General features: G+C 38.0%; 2 protein-coding genes across 5 annotated transcripts; both read right to left on the bottom strand.

The window, feature by feature from the left end:
• Nucleotides 1–263: 263 nt before the first annotated feature.
• ctdspl2b (CTD (carboxy-terminal domain, RNA polymerase II, polypeptide A) small phosphatase like 2b) lies at nucleotides 264–13,442 on the bottom strand. Of its 3 annotated transcripts, none has more exons than XM_043243602.1 (13): nucleotides 12,753–13,442; nucleotides 9,121–9,305; nucleotides 7,468–7,597; nucleotides 6,983–7,132; nucleotides 6,350–6,574; nucleotides 5,542–5,635; nucleotides 4,995–5,106; nucleotides 4,821–4,907; nucleotides 4,534–4,596; nucleotides 4,377–4,456; nucleotides 3,859–3,985; nucleotides 3,547–3,642; nucleotides 264–3,374 (listed from the first exon to the last, which is right to left on the bottom strand). In XM_043243602.1, the coding sequence occupies exons 2-13, from the start codon at nucleotides 9,280–9,282 to the stop codon at nucleotides 3,309–3,311; spliced, it is 1,392 nt and encodes a 463-aa protein (XP_043099537.1). In that variant the 5' UTR covers nucleotides 9,283–9,305; nucleotides 12,753–13,442; the 3' UTR covers nucleotides 264–3,308. The 3 variants fall into 3 exon arrangements, 2 of the variants coding, with proteins under 2 accessions (XP_043099537.1, XP_043099538.1); XM_043243603.1 differs by having other exon boundaries at nucleotides 6,350–6,568; XR_006251299.1 differs by lacking the exon at nucleotides 264–3,374 and having other exon boundaries at nucleotides 4,382–4,456.
• A 125-nt stretch (nucleotides 13,443–13,567) lies between these two features.
• golm2 (golgi membrane protein 2) lies at nucleotides 13,568–26,362 on the bottom strand. 2 transcript variants are annotated; one of them, XM_043243600.1, is made up of 10 exons: nucleotides 24,983–26,362; nucleotides 19,934–19,988; nucleotides 19,583–19,685; nucleotides 19,371–19,461; nucleotides 19,142–19,283; nucleotides 18,961–19,044; nucleotides 18,500–18,814; nucleotides 17,782–17,910; nucleotides 16,421–16,588; nucleotides 13,568–14,997 (listed from the first exon to the last, which is right to left on the bottom strand). In XM_043243600.1, the coding sequence occupies exons 1-10, from the start codon at nucleotides 25,307–25,309 to the stop codon at nucleotides 14,921–14,923; spliced, it is 1,491 nt and encodes a 496-aa protein (XP_043099535.1). In that variant the 5' UTR covers nucleotides 25,310–26,362; the 3' UTR covers nucleotides 13,568–14,920. The 2 variants fall into 2 exon arrangements, with proteins under 2 accessions (XP_043099535.1, XP_043099536.1); XM_043243601.1 differs by lacking the exon at nucleotides 16,421–16,588 and having other exon boundaries at nucleotides 24,983–26,361.
• Nucleotides 26,363–26,574: the final 212 nt, after the last annotated feature.

The following is a 26,574-nucleotide window of genomic DNA, read 5'->3' as shown; positions in this document are numbered from 1 at the left end:
TTTTTAATCAATTGCATTTCATCAGTTGATCAGTTCTCTGAGAATCGCCCAAGTGCCCTTGGCATAGCCAAGGAAAGCTTGTACTATAATAACTTAAAAATGCTCAGTTGATCTTTTATTAACATTCCACTTCTAATCTTCAGGGTTCCCACACTTTTTGACCTTTCTGTACACACAAAACTTCAAGCTGATGATATACTAAAAAGCAGAACTATAAAAACAGACTATATGTATATATATAAAAAAAGTCAGTAAAGACATTATCATGACTTGAAAATTTTATTAATTTCCATGACTGTTACAGGCCTGGAAATCACAATTTTCTGGTTCCATGACCGTGGGAACCCTGAAACATATACAAAACGTATAGGTAAAATTTGATCTTAACTCCTTTTATGTGCATTAACCTTAACTTGCTCTAAGTGACATTAAGGCTTTCAGTTCACTTTTGTGAGGTTGCATCAAATTGCATCAATAAGATGTCATGTTATGCTGACGGCATCACACAAAATTGATACAAGTCATAATCATATTCATAAAATCTCCTTGATATTACACACCATTTGATGGTAAAATGAAGTAGCAGAAAAAGACATGAAATACAACCATCCATTCTTAAGTATCTAACATGTTGTTCTGACATAAGCTAACATTAAAATAAAAGAGCATGCAATTTTCCAGACTTAATTTCCATTATATGAACAATCTTAAATAACACGTTTCAGGAAATGACATTTAGACCTAGAATGTTTCCCCAATGCAGCTCAAGGACAATCGCAAGCCATATGGCTTTTGAATATGGAGTATAAAAGAAAACAAACCTGAAACATTCATCTGCAAAAAAAGTGCCTCGATTAAAACCCCAACTCTCACATAACAGGCTTTTTACATGCGGAGAATGTTCAGTGATTGTGCCAACTACATACAAAATACAAAGGAGAAAAACAAAAAACGGATGACAACTTCTGCATTAATACATTTGAAAATGAATACATTTGAAAAAATAGATATGACATGCCTTTTGGAATACAAGTAATCAAAAATACAAAAAGATTTCCTTTAACGTTTCTTTTCATGAAGCTGCATGTTTTTAGTACAATATGCTTTGTACAGAAGTAATGCACATTACAATGAACATGTTGTACATATGAAACAAACCTCTGCATCATGTTTTTGTTTTTTTGTTATTTTTTTTTTTTTTTTTACATTTAATACACTACTGCTCTTTGACAATCATACAAAATATTTTCTTTGTAAGAAAGTGCCAGGGCCTAACGGTAGTTGCAACCCATCTCCCAACATCAATCTGGACTAAGGGATGCCATTCAGTTTAGCATCATTCAATTGTTGTGTAATTAATGTAAGGAAAAGGAATACTTCACTAATAAAATGCTACTTACTATGTAACACTATGTTTAACCATGTTCAATATGAATATGCAACCATTGCTGAATCAGTCATTATATGAGAGAAATACTGTGCTTGTGGACTCAGTCAAACAGAAAAAACAAACAAACAAAAAAACTGTCAGTAGAGCAGGATCCTTGGGATCACAATTTTCTTTGTGTCCTTCCTCTTCTCTTTCAATTGGGAAGTACCACAGGATACTTAGAGTTACACTACAAACACCTTGCAATTAAAAAATATTTTTAAAAACCCCACTAAATTTAACTTTACTGCATACAAGATGTTTTTTTTTGTTTGTTTTTAAAAAGGACTAAAAAAAAAAAAAAAAAAAAAAAAAAGTTAAAAATTAAAAAGTTAAAAAGAACAAACACTAGGACAGGGCCACAATCCAATTTAGACATAATGATGATTACATCAGTGATTGTCTATTACTAAGGATGACCCATTTATCAGAAAACGGCACACTGTAAACACAAACAGCATAAATGGCACCAACGACATGTAGAAAGTGAACAAGTTCGTTCCCAAAACAAACAGGACAGAGCAGAAAAAGAGAGAAGGAGATACAACTAGCCTGGCCCTGCTTCACGCACCCTGAATGGCACTACTGTAGTTTCAACTCTTACTCTGTATTACTCGATTTGAAGCATCATCTTTAGCTTTACAACTGAAAAGGCAATATGAGAAGAAAGAAATGATGAAAATTGTTTTTGCTCTGTGATCAGCAAACTCTCAGACTGTGATGCACACTCATTCATCTAGCTTACGTCACAATATACCTCTTGACAGAGCTACACTTCCCCCTCACCCAGAACGTCACGCAGGCAGGTTTAAACCACAGCGATGAGACTATTGTTATGCTGGTGCTATAAACAGGGCTCTACCAGGCTCCAGCCCTTTATCCTCTCCTTTGCAGTTAAGTTAGAACAGATTAGCTCTGAGCAAATGCTACATTAACTCCACGTAATTAACACTAATACTTAACGGTGACAGCTCTTTAAAAGGACTTAAAAAAGTAAAATATAAAAAAATAGAGTAAATATGAAGCAAAACAGTATTTTTTTTTTATTAAAAAAAAAAACAGTGGCAGACAAAACATCATTGAGATGCTACTAATTAATATGTTGTTGGCTCTTGAAAGGTAAATAAATATCTGGAAGTTGCAGACATCTGCTTCACCGGTAAACATCTTAATTTAAGAACTTAGTCGCTGCAAATCTTTCTCTATAAAACAGACATCACTTTGGTTTAAACCATTCTCAATCACGCCATATATTTAAGGGAAAAAAGTAATTCCACTGTACTGTGAAAATTAACTATAAGCTATCTAGAAGATTCTTTGAGAAATGAAGACATTTTGGCAAACAAAACAAGCCAGGAGTGGAGAGAACAAGATCTGAAGTAAACACCGATCAATGTGTACAGATGGGGAGGAATGCATACTGAAAACATCGATGAAAAATTAAACTTAGCATAGAAAAAAAAAAAAACATTCACTCAAGCATCTAACTTCTGTCAGACAGTAAAATTTTCTTACTGGCCATTCCTTATGAAATTGGTCAAAAGCCCAACAGTGTCAACCAATCCCATTGGAGCACCAAAAGACAACATGATCCTCTTCTCTTCTGACTGCTACACATTCACTTTGTACTGGATGAAACAACTGAAGAGACCACACTAGAAACTTCAAAACCCCTCTGACTGAACAAATGGCAAAAAGCGCCGAAAAGGGATTTTTGTTTTGATGTTTTCAAAAAGGAAAAAAAAAAAATGTGGGGAATAAATAAAAAAAAAGAAATTAAAAGAAAGGTAATTTCAAGATTAAATGGCAATGATCTTATAATGCAAAATGTATATCTGCATTTGTTGTCTTTGTTACTGTCCCGTCCCACTATGTCCACTCAGTCAGGGGGAAGGAGGTCATGAAGCCGAAACCGTTCACGGACATGTGGCCGCACATCCTCATTCTGTTTACAGATAACAGAGTAAAAACACAATTTGTATTTAAACTCGTTCATAAATTCTTATTTTCTACATACAAAAAGAAAATATTGAAATGAATGCGTATTACACTTAATATAATAATATATCATTTTTACAGACACCTTGTAAGAAAATTTGAAGAACGTTATAACATACCAATTCCACCAGTTTCTCCAAGAAAGGTACCAGCTTCAGAAGTTCACTGTCATTCTTGTCCATAAACCAGCTTTCAATTGGAATCCCATTGGAAAGCTGTAAGTGAAACACATGGGTTGGTGATTTCTTTATTTGGTCATCTACCCAGAGCCCACTAACCATTAGAAATTTAAAGCCTTACACAGCATACTGAAAAAGTGATATCTTCTATTAAAATAGAGTGACTGATCTTGTAATTTATTACAACATAAAAACAAAAGGTAACTTTTAAACTTTTATTTTTATTAAAAGGCAACCTGATAAGCACCTCACCTGATAAGCAAAGGCTTGTGGTGAGTTATCAATAATTATAGTCTTGGACAGATCCCGTCCAAGGATATTCAGATCCTTAATGTAGTTTCCTTGCACACACACACAGTGCTCACGAAATAGTCGGTGCCTAGAACATGTCGGAAACACAGACAGAGAGAAGAGCGAAATAAATCTCCAGGACTAGAATCAATAATGCATTCAAAGCAAAGGTTTGACACCCGAGGATGGTGTGGAGTTTACATGTGCTAGTGGCCAAAGCTCAATCTCTCAATCTCTTATTGTAACCAAACGCTACAAAGAAACTCTGCACAGCAATGACAAAACTTAGGCTGGGTTACCCAACAACTGACACCCAGCCTAATTTTACATTTACTCTTACAACCCCCCTGTTAAATAAATAAATAAATACATACATATAAAAAAAGGAACCAAAACAAACGTTTTACTTTGAACAGCAGTACCATGAGGAAGAGTCTATGAAATGATTAAAATAAAGGAAAAATAAAAAGTCCACAGACCGCACCAGCTGTTTCCTCGGATCGAGAATGTTCAGCAACTTGTCTGCATAAACTTTCTTAGAGGCAGTGAAGAGAATGATCTAGAAGGGGGAAAAGTCAACTTCAGTCACTATATAAAGGAAGAGAGGTTGTGTGAAGTAAAATGCATGAAGGTTACCTCATAAATCTGTGACATGCGTTCAAGGAACTCTCTGAAAAATGGCCTCAATCGCACATAAACCTAAAAGAAATTGTGAATTATAATTCAGCCTGTAAGAACATAGGATTTCAGCCTCACCCGCCAAATCATTTTAGAAAAAAACATTTAAGTTTCACAAACTTCAAATCACTTAAATTTGAGACTTGTGTGGATACTTTTCTTTGTTTCTTAAAATGGCTCTATAGCACCCTCTAGTTTTATGCTACTGACAATGTATTTTCACAAATTTTCTCTTGGAAGTCTACCTGGTATATGACATCTTGGAAGAGTACAGGAAAGGTTAGTGCTGCATCATCCAGCTCATTCAAGCTACAATGGACAAGGGTTTCATCCTGTACAGGGAAAAAAGAAAATTATATCTCTGCTAGAATTAAACTCTTGTAATTAGAATTAAGTCTCTAGTGGTGTTTTAGACAGACCAGGTCAAGCACCAGGGAGAACTCAGGTGTGCTCCGAGTCTTCAGAGGGAGCGCAGGTTTGCGAGTTAGCTGCTCTTCTGTTAGTGGAGGTACATGTTTGATGAAAAAATACCTGCAAGAAATAAAAATATTACCTACACAGATAAAACCTACACAACGGATGTGTCAGAATACCTGCGTAGTAGTTGTAGATTATTATTTAAAGCCATGTCAGCATCTTAGTCAATGTGGAATTGTTTGTGCCATGAAAATATCCTGAGACTTTCCTTTTTACTGTCATATTATAAGGGTGAAAAGTAGCATACCAATATATAAATATAGTCCCTTTTTTATATAAACACAAATATAAAGCCTTTTTTGCGTTTTGCAATCTGTATACCATACTGAGCCTACCTGCTCAACTTCCTCTCGTTTGGTTAAAAAAAAAAAAAAAAAAGTGTGCACTGTGTTCAAATTATATTCAGCTTGCCGTTTTACTTAAAACATTTTTTTTTTTAATTATTGTTGTTAATCCTCAAGCACAGATATCCACTAAAGGTGAACTCACGGGTCAAACACTTCCCACTCCTCTTCATATGATCCTTCAGCCGGGACAGTAAGAGAGGCGTCCACATAACCCCCTGTTGCAGGAGAGCCAGGAGCTGAAAAAAAAAAAATCAGACAAAGCACTGTATCAATATATTCTAGCCCCTGTAAATACACCTATAGTATAGGTGTTTTTTTTAAAAAAATATTTTATAGGTCCTATACCATTCAAAACTTTGGGGTCAATATGATTGTTCTAAATGTTTTTGGGAAAAAAAAAGTCTCTTATGCTCACCGAGGATGCATTTATTTAATCTTAAGATTTTAAATTATGCTACTATTTTACAATATTTCTCTTTTCTATTTGGATACATTTAAATGTAATGTATGGCCGTGATTACAATTTCTCCTCTCCTCTCCTCTAATATGCCGATTTGGTGCTAAGAAACTTCTTACAAGTAAAAATGTTGAAAACAATTGAGTGCTTCAATTTAAAGACGACGGCATCTAAGTTAGGTTTGGCCCTAAAGGAATAGTTCACCTGAAAATAAACATTTTCCTTTGAGTACTTCCAAACACAAAAGAAAATGTTTTGAAGAAAGTTAGTAACCAGGCTGTTTTGGGTCACCATTGACTTCCATAGTATTTTTTTCCTACTATGGAAGATGGTGACCCAAAACAGCCTGGTTACAAACTTTCTTCAAAATATCTTTCTTTGTGTTTGGCAGAACAAAAAAAATTCTAACAGGTTTGGAAGTACTTGAGGGTGAGTAAATGGCTTTTTGGGGTCAACTATTCCTTTAAGTGAAGTAATGTCATGTTTTTCACACCTGTAAGAGGCGGCAGGTCAGAGTGGGGGGTGTTTACACTCTCCTCTGCAGGTGTATGAATGGATGGTGGAGGTCTAAAGGCCGAGGGCATGGCACTGGTGTAGAGAGGAACACTTAGTGGCTCTTTAGATGTGGCAGTACTGGTGGGCAACTCTTCTACTTGCTCCATTTCTAGTTGTTTCACAATCTCTTCTGCCTCCACCACCTGACCTGGGGAATCTGAGGCTGACAGGACAAGACAGGATAATGATGAAGTAGAAGGAAGGAAAGAAAAAAAAAAAGCATGCCAGGTTAGGTGATGCATTAGTTGAAAGTGCAGTAGCTTTTTTTTTGATCATCTTATGATCATCAAAAAATAAATACAAAATATACCATTCCATGCATGAAGGGTGCACAGCTAACTGAATTCTGAATAATTTTGGCATTGATAGGATGTATAGTTGCCTAGTAACTAGTTATTAAGTTCACACAATATTCAAAATAGCAGCCCTGCTACCCTGTTTCGGCTCATTTTAAATTTCAATATTGACATTTTACATATATAAAAAAAATTCTCTCAACATTTTTTCTTAGGATTTGCCATGTCCTCTTTAGAGGTAGCTCCTGAAATGTGTCGGATGTTTTTAATTTCACCATTTTTATTTGCTGGTGAGAAGAAATTGAAGACAGGAGAGAAGATGGTTCCAAGTAGGGTGGTGCGGGGTGGACTGCTCACAACCTCCTCAGAGTCCTCCAACTTCCCGTTAGGCTTGACAGGCTTACTCGTGTCATGGTTTGTGGTTTCTATAGCACAAAGTATGAAAAGAAAAACTAATTAAAAAAAATAAATTACATAAATTATAAATGCAGAAGAGCTCATTTAAATACTTTATTACTCTCCACTGGTCGCCCTTTATTTGTACTTTTGATTACAGTTACAGTAGTGTTTTTTTTCCTCGTGAAGACAACATGACATTGTTTTGATTTAATTTGTTACAATTTATATTAATAGAAACCTATGAAAGTGAGTTTACAAGGATATTAGTTTTTGCTGATGTAATGGCAATGACAAATCATGACATTTCACTGGTATTAATATCAGTTTTCATTGTTCAACTAGAGCACATAAAGGGACTGACCTCCATTGACAAAGCTTTTTCTGCGGGCCCTGTAAATGCTTTTCCTCTGCAGGTCATTTTTCCTCTGTGGAGTAGAGGTTATCAGCTCGCAGCTCAGGCGATTCCTCTTTGCTGGGTTGTCCGACTCCACCTGAAACACCAACAGTCATGCAAGCATGAGTTTTTACATGTTTAAAGGAATAGTTCACCCATAAACTGAATTTATAAATTTATAAATTTTAAATAACTAAAAACTAAATAAATAAAAAAATAACTATAAATTTATTTAATAAACATAATTTACTCACCACGAAGCCATCCTAGGTGTATGAGACCACCTTCTTTCAGACGAACACAGTCAAAAAAAGAAGTAATTTACACTATAATTTTTTAAAAATAGAAATATTTCTGTTACAAAAACCAATCAATCTGCCTCAGAAGACATGTGATAACCACCCAAAGGCATACAGGTTAGTTTTATGTTGCAGTACTTAGGGATATATCATTCAAAATAATGGTCATTATCCACCACATTACAAAGCTTGGAAGAGCCAGGATACATTTTTAAGAAACTTTGACTGTGTTCATCTGAAAGAAGACTTTTTTTTATTACAGAGGTTCGAAACGGCTGAGAATCACTGAATAATATACATAATAAAAAGAAAAAAGAAAGCAGAAGAAAAAAAGGGCAATTAAAAAAATCAACAAAGAAAAACAGGAAAAAATATATTTCCTGACTGTATGGAATCATGGTGTAAAGTAGGGCTGGGAAACAAAAGTTTTTTCCAGGTCTGTGAACGGATAAACGCAAATGTTTCACTTTGAGGTCACTATAAAACGGCTTGGGACTTCAAAACTAACCGTTTCAGTAGACTTTCTTTTCAGAGACAATAACTTTATACGCGGTGCACTTCATAATAGAGGCACTTTAACAGATCATTAAAAGATCACAAACACAAATCAAACACTGGGAGTCAAATTAAAGTAAAATTATTGACCCGTTTCTTTCTTAAACCTCTGGTGTTTTTAATATCTAAATGTTTAATTGAATTGTTTAAATCACATTGGAATAAAAAATAATTTGAATCAATAAGCAGAATTGAAATTCATCAAATTCAATACCCAACTCTAGTCTAAAGATAAAACAAACAAACAAAAACAAAAATCTGTGCCATCATATACCAAGCAATTTTCTAGGAAAACCCAAATATACAATCCTTGTGAAGCGTGTCAATTTGAGGTCAAAATCTGGGCAAAACTTGTGTTGTGTTGTGCATTTCAGCCTTTAGAGTCAAAAACAATGAGAATCACTGCAAATCAAAGTGATCTAGAGCCCAAGCAAGAGAACCTAATACCTTTACTGGACATAACGTGTGATGTCCTGATTCTACTGCAGCAGACAGCATGCCTGTTAAAGCCAACCCTACCTACTGTCATTATGCGAGCGCTGTGGAACCACAGCTAAAATTAGAACAGTACTGAGCTCCTCAGACAAGCAGCGGCATTCCACCATGCATTTCTGGGGGAATATGATACCAGGTCTTGCTTGCATTTTATTCTAGAACATTCTGGGCTATGATAATCAAAACCAAGAAAACAGTTGTAATGGTCTGGATCTACCACGCTCAATGAACTCATAATAAAACAAAGAGAGAGGGAGTGCCAGAGGCTCACCTTTATGGAACTTCCATGGATGAACTTCTTGATGCTGGACAGAAGGCCCTTGCTATCATCTGGACACTCCTCCATCTCAGCGTGCTTCCGCTTGGTCCGGGCCGGGCTGGGCCTGCGGGCGAGGTTCGGCTGCTGAGAAGCCTTGCGCATTCTCAGCTTCATTTTGTTAGGAGTCACATGTAAGACTGAAGAGAGAAGGCAGACAAGACAAAGAAACTCATACACAAGGTACAGAAAAATAACAACAACACAGCAAAAGGAGTAACGCAGGAGGAAAACACTCCATTTAACATCGACCTTGAGAAGTCCAACTCGCCGGTTCTCACACACAGGTAAATTAATCGCACTTTAAATGGTTTTGAATGAATTATGGTGCTTAACTTAGTTTTTAAAAGTGCAGCACTTCAGCCAAGAGCTCTAGCCACAGACATCTGGATGTATTCAGACAACATATCCTCCAACATGGGTTATCATTCAGCTGAAGCACCTCCACAGCAAAGCACTCTCAACTACAAGTGCGTTATCATTTCCCACATTCAGAAGTACTCTAAAATGGACACACTTTTGCATACATTTCCTTTATTCTGCTGTAGACAAGAGAAGATACTTTCAAGTGTTTGCAGTGTAACTATTTTTGTCCTTTTAATGAAAGTCAGCGGTGTCCAAAGCTACACTGAAACTGTTGACATTCAAAGACTTTCATGGACATAAATGCATAAATAAACAAACAAAAAGTCACAGAAACAGGTGTCTACTGATACAAAGGCGAGTAAATACATTTTTATTTAGTCTTATTTATCTGTTGGTCAACAATGAGCTAGAAAGAAATGTGATCACAGATCACAGCAAGCAGGAGATTCTTGCAAGACAAAAAAAAAAAGAAAGAAAAAGAAAAAAATGAGAAATGGAAAAAAAAAAAGGACAGGGGAAAAACAGCTAATGATTTCCTGATGTGGAGGAAGTGTCCCTCTCTTCTTTAAAGGCAACCCTGTACATAGTAGTGTGTGTGTGTGTTAATTTTATCCTGAAATTAACCACAGCATTCGGTCGTGTGTGTGTGTGTCCCTCCTCAAAAGCATGCTTACGTAACAATAGACCACAAATGTTCTCCAGCATTACTGACCCGTCATGAGTTACACCAGCTCGGACTGTACCATGTCAATACTAGCTATGAAGAAATCCAACTACAGTAATTTAGAAAAAACAAAAAGAAGAAACACTTTTCCAGGGTATCCAGGGATTTTCAAGGAGCTGGAAAAAATATTTGTAGATCGAACACTGGAGTAGATTTCCTACATTCTCCCAGATGCCTTTGTAATTACACGCAGGACCCAATGATACACAAATGCACTGAACATGATAAGAGCTAACTGTCTACAGAAAATGAGTTTTACATTTTAGGAGAGGAAAGCAAAGCTCCTCCTTCGACAGCTGCATTGTGTGGAGAGTTAGGAAGAAGGAGCGAGGACGACAACGAGACATGCTGCAAGCATGGAAGAGACAGGAGAGGAGAGGAGAGGAGAGGAGGAATGGCGAAAAGTAGAGAGAGAAAGGGTACAGATGGTAATACATCTCAGCTTTTTCCTTAACCACCACAAATGGTGACTCATCCACTGCCTCGAACAGACATCATGCCAAGACTGCTACCTCACAACACTGAGGAGCTGAAGCCTTTCTTCTAGAGGAACAGTTATATTCAACAGTCTTCAACAGCACAGTACCAATCAACGAAGCCACGTTTTTGGTTAAAACGACAGCAGCAGACATTAAACAGCAGGAAATAAAACGTGTATTTGATCCATCAAAAATAAGTGAACATTGCAACCATTGCTACCGTGACCCCTCTGACCTCTTCCATCAAAGCAGGTTTCTGAAAGTCAATACGTTCTGACAGCGAAAAATACATAAATTCAGTAATAAAATATTCACAAATTTGTTTTGAAACAAAAACATGCCCCGACAGACCGACAGCAAGGTTGCTGACACATTTCCAAGAACTGATCTCCCTGAGGCTTTTTTTTGTGTCTGCACAGTTTGAATATGACATATTAAAATGACTATTATCTCTGAGGAATCTAGAACCAAGTACATTATAAACCTGAAAGTGTAACTGATGGACATGGATTCGTTATTTAGCATAACATGTCTAAGAACACCACAAAAAAAAGATGACAGCGGTTCATTAGCGTGCATTAGTAAACAAATTTATTTTTTTTTTAAATGCATCACAAGCAGGTTTGAAGTTTTGTTTTGCACTGCCGTTAAGTATTATTTACTCAACATTACTGTACTTATAAAAAAAAACAATTTTCATTTGAATCACTTTATGTATTTTTGTAATTGTATTAATTTTATTAAAAACACATCTGAAACACTTATGGCATTTTATAATTTTCGTACTTTAGTTTTAGTGTTTCATGTAATATGAATATTTTGTCAGTATTACTTCAATTTAGTGAAAACCATTTCAGTAGTTTTAGCTTACGATAAACCTGCTGTGCACCTTACGGGTAGTGAACAGTAAAACATTGTACCAAGAGTATCTTAGTTCAACTTTCGTGCGGTTTGCAAGTAATTTAGCATTTTTCACTTGACTTTATTATGAAGAACAGTAAGAGATGTAACATACAGAGCTCTCACAATCGTCTCATGGCAGGTTGTACTTATTTTTATACTAAACTTATTTTAGCATTACATTTTTAAAAACGCTACCAGGAGATCACAAAATTGTTGCATTTTCTAGTGTCTTTAGAAAATGAAAGGCTAGTTGAAAGTTAGAAAGTTTTAGTTATGGAATATATTTGCAATAAAATCTTAATTCAGCAAAATATAAAAAGAGTGTATTTAGCTTTAACCACAAAACTCTTGATATCTAACGTGTGGTTATTTTATTAAATTGACAGTCACAGTTTCACATAATTAAGAAGTTTGAAAACAAGTGTCTTTGTTAAAATTTTAATCAGACATGCACACACAAAAGCTGCTATGAGGGCCCTTGAAATATTGACTTGACAACGGAATAGCAATAGACCACTGCACTAGTCAACTAACTATAGTCAGACCTCGGAAAAACAAGAAAAGAATGAAAACACAAGTATTGGCACACCATAACTGATCAGCCTCATCAGACGCCTCAGAAATGATTAAGTTCAGCCTCTTAAACCTGAACAGTGTGGTGGTGGGCGGGAAACACACGTTAAAGAGATTCTGTACGGAAGACGAGCAACTTTTTCGCGATTTCCCCCTTTAGCCAGACATTAAGAATAACTGTTCACACAATGATTGTACGACTCCGCGGCACGTGAGATGTGAGATGTATTTTTACATGCAGCAAACGCTCTGAACACATCTGTTCACGTCTATCTTCAATGTAGGACACATGCAAGCATTCTCTCCGTACGAAACCTGCCTCTCGTGACCCGCCGTTACTAGAAGAAGCCTCGCGTGCCACTCAAAACAACCGGCAATAACAGAGAAAGCGCGGGAAAGACACGAGAAGACGGCAACTGCCTGGCCGCGTATGTAGGTGCTACGGGAGCGAACCACAGCGAAACATTACCGACCGGAGCAGACGGGGGTTTTGGAGGGGGGAACCCGTCCCCACAAGCAATAGAAACCGGGTAATAACTTACTGGACGAATCTCCGGGGAACGAGTCGCAGTATCACTGTCGTTTTCAGGGCTGCTGACACTTGCTGTTTTTTGCGTGCCTCTTCAGACGAGGTTCACCTCTGTCCTCCCCGCACCTCTGGACGCCATTTCCCGCCTCCGTACCCACAGTCAACGGCAGGTACCCGGATGAAGAGCAGCGAGCATGCGTCCTGCGGTGCGCATCCCACACCCCCTTTCTGTTGTTCCGAGTATCAAAACAATATTGAGGCTTCGCAGTGCGACAGGTTTAGCTTACATTACCCATTTAAAAATACACTCTATAGCAGCGCTAATCGCACATAAAACATGCTTTAGCAAAAACGCAGAGCGTGGCGTCGCGTAATTCCGTTTCAAAACGGAGTTAGTCTCGGCAATTACCAGGTAGCCTGTCAGGTAAACTAACAAAGATGTCAGTATCATTCAATTCATTATTCTAACAGGAACGGGCTTCCGATAAGCTAGCATTTGATAGTAGACACAAAAGTAGCAGACTAACTACTGTGCGCTAGCATAAGCGTCAGGTTTATTTATGCATAGCACATCGACAAGTAGCCAGTAAAAATAGAACGAGCGCGCGGGGTACGAGATGAGAAGGAAAGGCACGTTCTGGTTGTCATGGCAATACCGTTACGAAGCACTTCGGTGGAATGTCTGTATATTCCTGAATGAAGCGAATTTCAGTTCTGTTCTACTTCAGATGCCATCGTATTATACGAAGGCATTCCTTAAACACGTCTTGGAATAAAACAACCGAGTCAATCTAAAATGAACGTTCTTAATGCAAACAGACAGTAATATTTTATACAGAAAAAAATTATTTTATTGTTACCGTAATGTAATCATTTATGTTTGTAAAGCAGCCTGGGACAAACGAATGAAGATTTCTGGGTGCTTTTCTTGATGCTACTACTTTCTATACTTCAGTCACAGTGATAGGATTTGTACTTTTTCCAAAACAGGACCAGTTTATTTGAAATATAGAGTATTTTGTTAATCGTTATCCTTGGATTGCACTGCACAGCTGTGTAAGAGAGCCCAAACACCCATGTGACAGATCTCAAAAACAATCACAAGCTATAAGAGTACATTCAGTATGCCAAACCTACCAAATTTTGCTTAATTATGAAACAAACACAAACAGTTAGGTCTATGATCATTATGTCCTTTTGAGAGTTTAGCAATTTTACAGCATTCCTTGTCACACATATTCCCCCTTGTATGTACTGTACATCTACAGCTACCAGTAAGAAAGGAAGCAGGCCAACAGCTGTGATGAGTTTAGTCTGTGGCACAGAGTATTGCTTTTTTCCATTTTCTTGATCTACAGGCTGATTTACAAAGGCTGCCTTTTGCATGCAACAATGTCCTTTACAAGACTCCATGTGCACATCTGAGTGCTCCTTCATAAACAGTTTTAAAAAAAAATGTCTGGCCAATTGGTGTCATTATGTACCAGAGAGAGGTTAAAAAGTTGAACAGCAACTTAATTGCATCGTCCCATGGTTTACGCTTCGATTCAGCAACAGTTGTCCAAAAAGATAAAGGGGAGGTTATGCTTTTCAGCAGTTCTTCAGAAAAGAAAAACAAAAAGGGGATCTGGTGTTGCAGAGGTCCTTTTCACCAGTAGTATCAATATGTTCCACTTTGTGAATCTAACAGAAATATTACTTCCGTGTTATCTATTCACAGTAGTGTCCTCCAGTCCCTGGAGAAGGTATTTTATTATCCCCCCTCCCAAAAAAGAAGAAGAAGAAGAAAAAAAAAAATAATACATTTGTACAATATATTAGTTCCAAATCCCAATTCTGATAGACCTGTGCTACAGATGGGGCCAAAAAACAAAAACAAAGCAAAACAAACATGAAAACAATACTCTCAAATTAGGTCATGTGCAAGCAAACATTTGCAGCAGATCATGAAATCACTGTCATATTTAAGTAGATATAAACTCATCCACAGTCACTGATTTCACAGCTAGAACTGCTAAAACCCGTTCCTTTCTGAAGACACTGAAATAGTTTGAATAGTCTGAATGTCTCCAAACATGATACCAAAATTGCAGGTGAAATCCAAAGTTCTTTTTCCTGGCTTGGCTACTTCACTGTCAGAAACATCCAAAGCTCAATGTAAAGGATTTTTGAGAGGTTGAACTACAGGACGTCAATGGCTGGATGTCGCTTTCCATAATCCACAGCCCTTTCACCTGGAGCCTCCCGATCTTCATCGTCTGAAAGATACAACAACAGGGATAATTACAATTCACAGATTACAATTACAGCAATGGCTGACTAACTAACTAGCATAACTTTTTCGCGGGTGAAGAAATACACGTCTAATAATAGTAAAAACTACTAAGGCCACATACACGCTGCAAAGTTTTGCGAGTGACAACCACATTAACTGAATCCTGTAAACTAGGGCTGTAAAATTGCTTGGTTTCAGATAATCTGTTTTACAGCCTCCTCCTAAATTATCATTCTGTGTGTATACAGAATTCAGGAGTTACTTGGCCAGAAGAGACAGAGTTTGCAAACAAAAAAAAGTTGGTTTCACAGTATGCATATTTTATATAAATGTGGTTGTCACTGCCTGTCATTTTTTGTTTACTAAAGATTTTCAAATGGTAATCTGTCAAGATGTCAAGTCAAAAATGCCAAGTGAAACTGTCACTATCTATGTTTGTTTACAGCTGCCAAAAGCTATTACTCTATGGCTATTACTATATCATCTAGGACTGCATGATATTGAAGACACAGTATGCAATGAGCAATACACGTTAATGGTGTAAAATCAATTGACAATATTTAAATACATTTTAAAAATGAAAATAATATTACCAACACACATTTCACAGCAACTTCTGAAAGTGAGCAGCAGTCATGGAATTCTAATTTTATTAAAACAATACAAATTTTAAATACTAACACTGTGATGTATAGTTGTAATCAGCCATAAAACTTTATTGCAAATATACTAGATATTTGGAAATATCGTGCAGCCCTATTATTAACCATGTGTACACACAGAAAAGTACAGGATTCATTCTTGCACTTACATGCAGTTGTCACTCTCTAGACTTTGCATTGTGAACATGGTCTAAGAGACATAGTATTTACAACTGTCACAAGTGTTAACCGATACCGATGCAAAAACTGGCAAAATGCATTAAGATGGCCCAGTCTACAAGGCTAAACAGTGAATTCAAAACAACTCGTTTAAAATAACAAAACCCTAATGAAAAGGATTCAACAGAGGTGTTATGGAGTTGATGGCAAAGATGTCACATGCACTGAAAAAAACAATAACTCTACACACAAGCACGCTGATTAGTAAAGACAATGACTGGAATGAAGCATGCTGGCAGAGAAGGTTCAGTCTCATAACCACATGGTCCAGTAAGGTTAAAGATCTCACATTCATAACTTTCTCTCATTCACACATGCTCTCAGCACACTGAGGTGAGGGCTTCCTCCCCGACTGACCCCTACCACAAGCCTTTTAAAGCATTAGGCCGAATGAGCTGACAGGACTTCAGTATGCTGTGAGCCCATGATGACTGAACCAGCAGCTTAATTTAGCAGCACAGCAACAGCACAAGGGACGGGGAGAGGAGACGGAATAGCAAAGCAGTCGCAATCCCCCTGGCTCACCTTGGACGTCTTCCTCCCCACCATCACCATCCTCTTCCTCATTGTAGGCCAGCTCGGCCTGCTTGTCCGCCTCATACTCACCCACGTTGCCATCATCCCCGTTGTAGTCCGCCAGCTTATTGCCGTGTTGCGGATCTACAGGGGACTCATTTTCATCAAAGAAACGGCCTGCAGAGGCAGAGAAGGGCCCCATCAGGAAAGAGAGAGGGAAAGAAAAGGAGGAACAAAATTTCAAAGTAGTAAAAGATGAGGAAAGAAGAACATTAAGAGAATAGTAAAAGAAAGCACAGAAAGGCAAACAGATCAGAAGCATATTCTCAAGAATAAAGAAATGCTAAGAAAGGATAATGAGACAACATGGAAAGTAATTGCTTGTACCATGATTTAGGCCCAAAATAAATAAAATCAACTGAGGACAACTGAGGAATGGAGCTGGTGGTAGAGGAGTTTACACAAAAAAAAAAACAAGGGCTGGGTGGGATGGGATACATTGTGATGTGAAGGAGTTTAGCAGACAGAGCAAAGTCAGGCAGTGCAGTAATCGGCAGGGAACCCAATCCAACATTCAATTTTACAGTCTGTATTTCACACACACACACACACACACACACACACTCTGCCTGGGCTTCATACACACACATATTCATCTGCTACCTCAGAGGAACTGATTTAAGACTGGCTGGAATGGAGCCAGCTTCTGTTGCATCAAACCCCAGAGAGAGTCTTAAAAAAATGGTTCACCAAAAATAAAAAATAATTTACTCAGCCTCATGTCATTTTTTAAACCATATTTATATTTCTTAGGTAGAAACTTGAGAGTGAGAATTACCATCCACTTGTGGTAATTTAAAAGCAGCTTCTCATTTTGTGTCCTCAGGTTTTGGATGACAATGTGTGTGTGAGCTATTCTTTTAAAATGGGAAAGCCTAAAAGACATTAAGGTAACCGTTCAGCGCTTTATGGAAACTCCCATATAAGAAAAAATTTGAATATCAGTATCCAATTGTTAGGCGTAAAGTCACACATCACAGCTTCTGGGTTCGCTAACAGCATGCTACGGTATAACCAAAAATTCTGATTTTAGTCTTTATCTCCGTAACAAAATCTAAATTGGCCAGATAGCGAGTCATATTTTCTGAATTGCTAAAAAACTGTTGTCTGGTACACTGCACAACCAAAGGCCATAGTGTACATTTTAATAATAATTTAAAAATGGAGATGGTATTTTCATTTGAAACGGTAGAGGCTTGGACCCAGAAACAGTATTTGATGTCACAACTTAGCAAGTGGATATCTGAAGCTTTGTATTGCTATCTTCAGTAAGTGCACCTATTCCCAGCTTTGTACAATGTAATACTCACTCTGACGGTGACGTGGAAGGTCAGCAGGCGCAGGATCTTTGCCAATGTGCTGGTCAATGTGTTTGGGAAGGACCTGAGCTGGGTTAGGAGGAGGAGGAAGTCCAACTCCCTCTGCCTTTAAACCCTCAGCTAATGAAACAAGGACAGACACAGCACTGGATATTAAAATATTATATATATTTCTGTAAGTAGAGGGAAGTCACTTAATGGCGAGACGCTAATCTCCCTTATTCCCATTTGAGTAAAAAAAAAAAAAAAAAAAAAAAAAAAAAAAAAAAGTAATCTTCAATTAACATAGAAAACAAAAGAAAAAAAATGAAAACAGCACAGTTTCTCCTCGGCAAGGAAAAAAAAAAAAAAAAAAAAAAGATAATGAAAGAAGTGTTATAATGAAAGAACAGACGCTCTACTACATAGCTTTCCTAGTACAAAGAAATCAAGAAGAAAAAAGGTTTGGGTAATATCATCCAGACTTCCAGATTGATGCAAAAAACTGCACCTATACTAATAAAGTATTAATAAAAAAATACATTCAGAAAAGTAATTTGAAATACAGTTCTGCCTTGAGTGTCATGCAATAATAGAATACTTATTGCATGCATAGCACACACTGTGTGTGTGTGTGTATATATATCTGGGTCCTGCATTTTTAAGACAACCAACAATCAAAATGTGTTAGTGTAAGCAATATAACCACACATAATACATGACCTCTCACCTCCCAGCTGTCTGTTCTGCTCCCCAAACTCATCTGCCTTTATGGCTGCCTTATTATCTTTGTCAAACAGCATGGGTTTGTCTGCCACCGGCTTTGGAAGCTGTTGCTGCAAAGGTATGTCATTGTTCCCCAAATGTAGGTTTTCTTCATGGGGCATGTCTGGGCGGTCCAACGGTTGCCCGTGGGCCAAATCATCCCCTGGTCTGACACCAGCCCCAGCTCCAGCTCCGTAACCTGCCCTCTCCTCCTTTAGCAAAACCGCAGCCTCCGCCGGCTCCATGTGCTTCTGTGGTGTGATGGCTGGCTTCTTTAGGGCTTGAGAAACATGAAAGTGAACCCGAATGAACTAACAGACATAAACTCTTCTTTTGAGCATGCTTCAGAGTTTATTCTCTGTTACTGATCAGCAAGCAACACTCTCTTAAATAGCTCATTTAAATCTTTAGCTTTATGATGCTCACCAAACTGTGCATCTTCTATCTTGCCTACTTCACTGTCCTCAATGCCAGGCATTCCAGCATCACTGCCAGGTTTACCCAGATCATCTTGTTGAGACCATGTCATTTAAAAAAAAAAAAAAAAGCAAGATGAGATTTTATTTTTACCTAAATGTTCTCTGCTCATTAAGGCTTTTCCTACTACCTTTAAGAATTGGGCCATCATTTCGCCGTGCAGCCACTGTGTGGCGCTCTGCAGTGTCTTCCTCTTTTCTTTTGATGGATTGATCGAGATCCGCCTCCACCTGCCGACCCCCTGGGTCCACTTTACGATTCTCTAATAAACTCTGCAATGAGGAAGTTTTTTGTTTTCATGTGTTAATGAAGACAATTTTCAGCTTAAACAGACGGTATATAAGTAACTTGTATCCCACCTGTCTGAGTTTTGCTGCCTCTTCTTCTACTCTTTTCTTGCTCTCTTCATATTCTGCCTTTAGCTCAGTTATTTGTCGGCCACACTGCAAGCTGCAATGCACATATTGCATTATAGATGCACAATCAATCAGTCGAACTTTTTAACCAATCACTTATGCAGGAATGGAAGGGCATAGAAAACAAGAATCCCTCCACCACCATTTGTATTCACCTCTCATATTCTAGCTTCTTTTCCAAATTGGTGCTGTTTTTCCGCACTTCTCTCAGTTGGTCTTCTTGTCGGATGACCTCCTGTCTCAACTCCTTTACCTGCTCTGTAAATGCGCACACACACACACGCACAATTCAATCAAAAATGCCCATAACATCAGCAGTCCAAAACACTTCACAATATGAACATTTTCAGCAAAATACCATGATTTGTTTACATCAATGTGGAGTATGAGAATGAGAAAATGTACAAAAATAGTGGTGTACGTCACTTGTATACCCCACCGCAACCCTATACCACTAACACAGATGTGATACTGGGAAGTAGCACCCTCTAGTGAGCAATTCTTACCTTTCAGTCTGTGAATTTCTGACATCTGGGCACTGACATCATTTTGCAGCTTATTCTGGAAAGCAAAAAAAAAAAAAAAAAAAAAAAAAAAAAGTGAAAACAAGAATGCAGTATTGTACAAGCATTATATTTTTAGAATATAGAATGAATCCTGCCCTATGAGAACTTAAGGGTTTAGTCAGGAACAATTCAAACTCAACCTTGAGTTTAATACAAAATGGAAAAAAAAAGAAAACAGCTTAAAAAGATAAACAATGTAACAGTCTACATATAGATAACTGTCTATACAATATTTGCTTTATAAAATTCATGCAACTGTTTTATTTTCTTACATTTTACTTCCCACCCAATTTCCATATCTAAAAATGTCAAGTACCCAACAGAGACAGAGAGAGAAAGAGATATATATATATATATAGTTTTTATATATATATTATATATATATATATATATCAATAACCCATATATTATATATATATATATATATATATATATATATATATAGTTTTTTTTTTAGTCAACAACCCATATTTGCGGCTGTGGATGAATAATCTAAAATAAAATATAGAGTTTATTTGCAAAAACAATTCTTTTTTTTAAAACATATTTTCATGTTTTTAGTGTATTAGTTAAACCTAACCAAAATAGCGCAACTGTATTTCAATTTAGATGATCTTATGCTCAACAAGATATTTATTTGCCCAAACAAAGAGTAGAAACTAATATTGTGAAGTTACTTATTTCTAACTTCTAGAATGTTACTGATTTTTAATATCAATGTTAAAAACAATTGTGCTTACATAGACAGCTGAACTGATACATACTGAACTAAGAATCCCAAACTTTTTTGGTTGCTGTATTTATAAAATCAAACCATCCCCTGAACATTGTGAACCCATGAGAAACTGTGTGAAGCTGCCTTCTTCCACACACTCTTCAGGTTCTTTTTTTACGAGTCAAAAAAGAAATTGTTGTCCAATTCCTTTTCAATGATCCACAGTAAGAGAATTCAATCTCCAAAGCTTTACTGCTATAAGTGAGGCGGCTGTGATTTTGTGATAAGATTGAGTGGGGAAGCTCAGAGGGAAGTGTGATCAAGATGACAAATTCACTGAGGGGGACGTGGACAGAGTCAGAGCTTGAGTTCTGCTGAGAGCAGAGCCCTGGCTCAAAGAACAAGACAAGATGATAGTCAGGAAGGCAAATTGAGCTGCAAGGGCAGCGGACAGAAGGTCTGAGCAATGTGTTATTACAGGAGCCCGATAAGCCTTGAGCTATTGCTACTGGCAAAACAGCAGAAGGAAATACAGCAAGATTTCAGTCTACTGCATTGTGTGTATGCAGAACCCTCTAACCCTGCTGATAGGTCAAATCAATGCCCATGCATGCTCAAACTATAGATTTGTACCGATGCTTTATCTAATCGATATCAATGTGGAGCCTCCAGTGTGTTTGTTTCTCAAACCTACGCCTCCATCTATTACTCTTTTGACACTTAAGAGGAAGCAGAGGTTTGCAGTTACTCTCAGACACAATGAAGCCAAAGAGTTGGAAAAACACCTGGAAAAAACTGTTTGCATAGTTTGCATTCCCATTCATCTCAGTGACAGTTCCTGGATCGGCATCTACCAACCACAATTACACTACACTAGTACCACAATTATAATGATGATTCCACTATTAGGCTGATCAGTCACCCAATTCAAAATAGAAATTAATGGAGGGATCGCACACAGGAGAGAGAGGTCAGTAATTAAAGCATCAATGTCACCCTGTGGAGAAAAAACCCCGAGCTCAGCACCCTTCTCATCACCAGTGGGAGAGTAACAGAAGCTCACTGCATCACTTCAAACCACTTCCACTATTTGGCTCAGGGCAACAACCACTCACAGATCCACAGACTTCAAGATTTGACCATAATTAGTCAAACTAAAGACAGTATTAAGTGGCTATTGCATACCAAGATGGATCCAAGTACTTGGAAGGGAGAGATTTCATTTTCTTTTTGTAGCCTATTTAAAATAACATTTATGGATGGATGGTGCAGTTATACCAGAAACATGTATTAAAGTAGACAGGTCTAATTTTTATTCATTTATTTTTGACAATTTTGATGGTTTACTTTGCATTCCCTCACCTTCTTGCCTGTGCTGACGAACTGATCAGAATACTATCCAAATTTTTTTTAATAATAGACAAAATTATAGGCAATATAACGTGTACGTCTGGGCGATAAATCAGTAACGAAATTATCGAGCAATATAAACTTCCTCGATATGATAACGTGAGTCGAGAGTGTTCGATTAACATGGTATTGAGCCAGAAATGTGGGTATTCGTGTCCAAATGCATTATATTATTAATGTAGACATGTATTAAATATATTGATGGAGGAGTAATGGAATATAATTACTGTATATTGTGATTAACCTACTGCGTTTATACTAAATGTATTAAGGTGCTATATTTGTGGTTTTACCAACCCAAACTAAATGTAACTACTAATGTATGATTCCATGGAACCAATGTATGGTAAATGTATGATATTAAATGTATGATACTGTTGAACCAATAGTGTAAAAAACATCTGTACATTTTTTTTCCCCCCAGATATTACTGATTTTTATAACAAACATAAATTTGCATCTGTATCCCAACTAAAGCTACTATCAAATGTGTATTTCTAAGAGATGAAAATGTGTTATATTATTGATGATATCAGGCAACACAAATCTGTTTGTAATTTAAAACAATATCACTTGTTTTTACATTTTCCACATTTAAGCAAAGATCTCTCTTTAAACTTTGAAGAAAAAACCCATTTATCTTGATAATTAATCGATATCGACTGATATGAAGATAAAATATTGAGTTCATATTTTAGCCATATCGCCTAGCCCTAATACCCAATAATGTATTTTAACAAAGAGTCTACAATTTAAAAACAACCATTTGAAATGTATTTGTAAGAACAGAAATATTTGTAACCTCAAAACTGGTTTGTTCAGTTTTTGCTAACATTTGCAAGTGAGCTCCCGCAGCCTTCACACAAACTTCACAGCAACTTCATTACTGAGATATCAATTATTTGCAAAGGGTCCTACGCTTCACAGCTTCATTCTATTTCCTACATGATAAAACATTTAATAGAATGATTAATAATTCAAAAAGAATATGGCTGATCTTTTTTCCCCACCATAAACAACCTGAAGATCCAAAGGCGATCTTTCATAATAGGGTTGGTACTGTTCAGAAAGAAACCCTTTCTTCATTGACAACTTTTCGCTACAATCGGTGTTTCAGATCAATTTTATTTCCACTGTATATGAATTGCTACATTAGATTTCACCGGTGCTCGATTTATCTGGAGAGCCCTTGACATGCTGCCTTCCGCATCCTTAAGCTATACAGGTTGCATGTCATCTGAGCAACTGCCACTGACGCGAATGGAAATGCTAATAATTAACTTGCTCCTTGGACAGACCATAAAGCAAAAGTAGCAGAAGAGAAAGTAGGAAAGTACAAGTGAATAGGTGTGTCCGTGTGTGCGTAAGGTCTCCACCTTTGCTTTACAGGACAGGAAACAGGATGACATTCTCAAGAGGGAACACATTCTATTCCTAATCCCATGACACATAGACAAGGTATAAAATGACACCATGAAAGGCATAAAATGATCCTCTTAAAGAAGTAAGCATTAGCGTTGCCCTGAGCAGCTGAGGAAGTATTGCTACTGACAGGTATTGAAGATCTAGCAGCTTTATCAAGACATTCACTTAATGAATTCAGTTACAGTGTGACCGGGAACTTTAAACGAGCTCAAGAAAAATGAGCGTGCTTATATTATTCATCACTTATCACCGGAACGGATGCTATAAATCAATACTTCAGTTAGTTCTGATTGTAGCGTTGCAAAGCTTCATTCTGCCTTCTAAAACAAGAACACATTTTACAAGTACTGCTATAGGCAATGAATGTGAAAGGGTAATAATCTGTAAAGGGGCCTGAGCGAGCAATTTGACCAAACATTTGCTGCAGCAGGACATCAATCTATAAAAGTACAGGGCATCTAAATGCACATGGAATATCAATGTTCAGACACCCTCTTCCCCCTTCCAGGAATGGGTCTCAAAACAGAGCATCTTCCACAACAGCCTCACAATAACCAAGACAATTGATCTAGCCTATTTACTGTAAACCACATGGTGAAAATGATAATGGAAAGGAAGAGCTCTACAGAGCAATAAATTGAATGAATGGCATTTAAATTATTTCCTAAATGCTATTAAGGAAATAATCAATCAAGAAGGGTTTCCATCCCTAGTAACAACAGCCTTTCAACAATTATGCTGATATAATAAATCAAGAACAAAGGGAGAGATGGAGGGCAGTGTAAGAACACCTAGAGATGTGAAGCGGAGTGGGGGGCTCTCACAGCCCTGGGCGCACAGATGGGCCCTGACCATGAGCTCTCAGCTGTGTCACACAACCACAGGGAAGCCCACGGCTTGAATCCGTAAAGAGCAGCATAGCAGGATGCTCTCCGTCCTGTCAGCTCACATTTTTTTGTGTACTGATGTTAAATGTGCGGGGGTTTACCCGATACATCAAGACAAAAAGAGCAATTTCACACAAGCATCTTGTTCAAGAGGAACACTTATTTACAGAACCTTCACAGGAAGTCTGTGTGTGTGTATATATATATATATATATATATATATATATATATATATATATATATATATATATATATATATATATATATACATATACACACACACACACACACACACACACACACACATATATATATATACACACATATATATTCCCATTTCGCTGAAGTAAAGCAGCATAGCAAAAACCTGCCAACCAGTCACAAAACAGGCACAAAGATAATATCAGCAAGTCGCCTGCTACTTTAGAGAAAGTGTATGATCTGGAGATTGAAATATACATACTATACTTCCTGAAAGAAGGCACAATTAGAGAAAGGAATCGCCTACACAACTTTGTTTGCGTTTGCTCGCGTCCCTTTCGCCTCACCCACCTTCTCATCGGTGCAGGTTTTGACCAGCGCATCCCTGGCCTGCAGCTTGCTCTCCAGCACGCTGTAGTCCCCATCCTTCTGGTCGATCTGTTTCCGGTGCGTGTCCACCTGCATCATCAGCTCCGAGTTTCTCTTCTCCAGGCGCGAGCGCGCCGCGTCCGTGCGCTTCACCTGCGTCTGCATCTCGGCCAGCTCGTCCAGCAGACGCCCGTGCTTAGTGGACACGCTCCAGTAGTTAAACGACAGAATGACGATAATCACCAATAGCACGATCAGGATGAAGGACGGGAGGCGACCTCCACGTCGATTCGCGCTGAAGCCGATCATAGCGTAATCGAAGAGGCGCACCGAGTACGATCTCTGGCTTTGTGCGAGCGATGCGCGTAAAAACTAAAAAAAAAAAAACTACTGATGTGGCCACTGCTCTCCTAAGTTATTTATCTTGAAAGCTTTCTGTTCTTCCCCATTCGTCTCACAGCAACCTTGAAGTGTCCTGAAGTTGGTGACACAACTACTTTGACGGCTCCTCCGTATCCCTTCCGCACAGTTGGCGACTTCAAGCGTTTCCTTGTTTGCATTCATGCAACGCCACTGTCAGTAGATCAAACACATCAACACACACAGGCGACGTGGCCTATGAGAGCTGAATCGAGCTAACGGCGCACAGCCATGAGCTTTCTGTTCTCCGCCTGAGCCTACAGTACTTAATAACGCATTTTTATTCGGTTACGGTCATCTCTGCAGATCTGCCGCCATGCTCGTGTGATAAATACACTTCTGAAAGCACGGCTCGGCTCTATGTTAGCTAGTTATAACCTCGCTAAAGTAGCATGCGTGGAGCAACAGCCGCGCGCGGTAGCTTCAGATCAACAACGCGGTACGTTACTGACGTCTTTTAAGCACACAATGACAAACACAAAGCCAATTCGAAATTGGGCATGTAAACAAATCTATTACCATTAGCAACAAAGCACTGCTATTATACCGTTAGCGTTACATCCGACACCGCCAGCAAGGCCGGACTTACAGTTTTTTTTGCACATGCACAACAGTATGCACCCGATATAAAACAACACCGTACAAACAAACCGAAACGATACGTTTAACGCGTTTCCGGACGCAATTCCATGAAGGGTAGACTATAGACACACCGCTAGCTTTAGAGTTCGCTTATACTGCAACTCAACTCCAACCTTCCTCCTCTGTTCTCGATCCCGCAGAATGCATGCGCAAACGCCGTGTGTTTGTACGTACGTAGATAAATAAATGCGTCAGCAAGAGATCAGTTTTCAAAATCGTGTCCGTATCTTGCTGTACATCTAACTGCCAGGTTGGACGTCTCGATAAAAACCAGAAAAATGTCGTCCAGCGTGTAAGGTGTACAGAGGAACTTGATTGACAGCTACAGCAACCAATCCGTGAATACAACCGTACACTTTAGACGTATCTGGTTAGCTGTGGGCGTAACTGCTTCTGTCGCTCAGTTTTAATTGGACGCTCAAATAATAAGAGAAGGTGGGGTATATGGCACTAGAATGAACGTTCTCATTAGCCAGAACGGCGCTTTTGCCCTACCTATTCCTGCTTTTTGC

The sequence above is a fragment of the Puntigrus tetrazona genome, chromosome 7 (assembly GCF_018831695.1).
Source record: "Puntigrus tetrazona isolate hp1 chromosome 7, ASM1883169v1, whole genome shotgun sequence".
NCBI lineage: Eukaryota > Metazoa > Chordata > Actinopteri > Cypriniformes > Cyprinidae > Puntigrus > Puntigrus tetrazona.
Note: the sequence above shows the minus strand (reverse complement) of the source record. Positions and strands in the feature narration are given on the sequence as shown.

Bases quoted from the DNA above. Each gene is read 5' to 3' on its own strand.
- ctdspl2b (XM_043243602.1), bottom strand. From the start codon at position 9,282: ATGAAGCTGAGAATGCGCAAGGCTTCTCAGCAGCCGAACCTCGCCCGC. The intron at 6,575-6,982 runs GTGAAATTAAAA...TTGTCCTGTCAG, and splicing joins CTCACCAGCAAATAAAAATG to CCTCAGATTCCCCAGGTCAG. The intron at 5,107-5,541 runs GTGAGTTCACCT...TATTTCTTGCAG, and splicing joins GAGTGGGAAGTGTTTGACCC to GTATTTTTTCATCAAACATG.
- golm2 (XM_043243600.1), bottom strand. From the start codon at position 25,309: ATGATCGGCTTCAGCGCGAATCGACGTGGAGGTCGCCTCCCGTCCTTC. The intron at 19,686-19,933 runs GTAAGAATTGCT...GCGCATTTACAG, and splicing joins AGAAATTCACAGACTGAAAG to AGCAGGTAAAGGAGTTGAGA. The intron at 16,589-17,781 runs GTGAGTATTACA...CTGCCTCTGCAG, and splicing joins CCTTCCACGTCACCGTCAGA to GCCGTTTCTTTGATGAAAAT.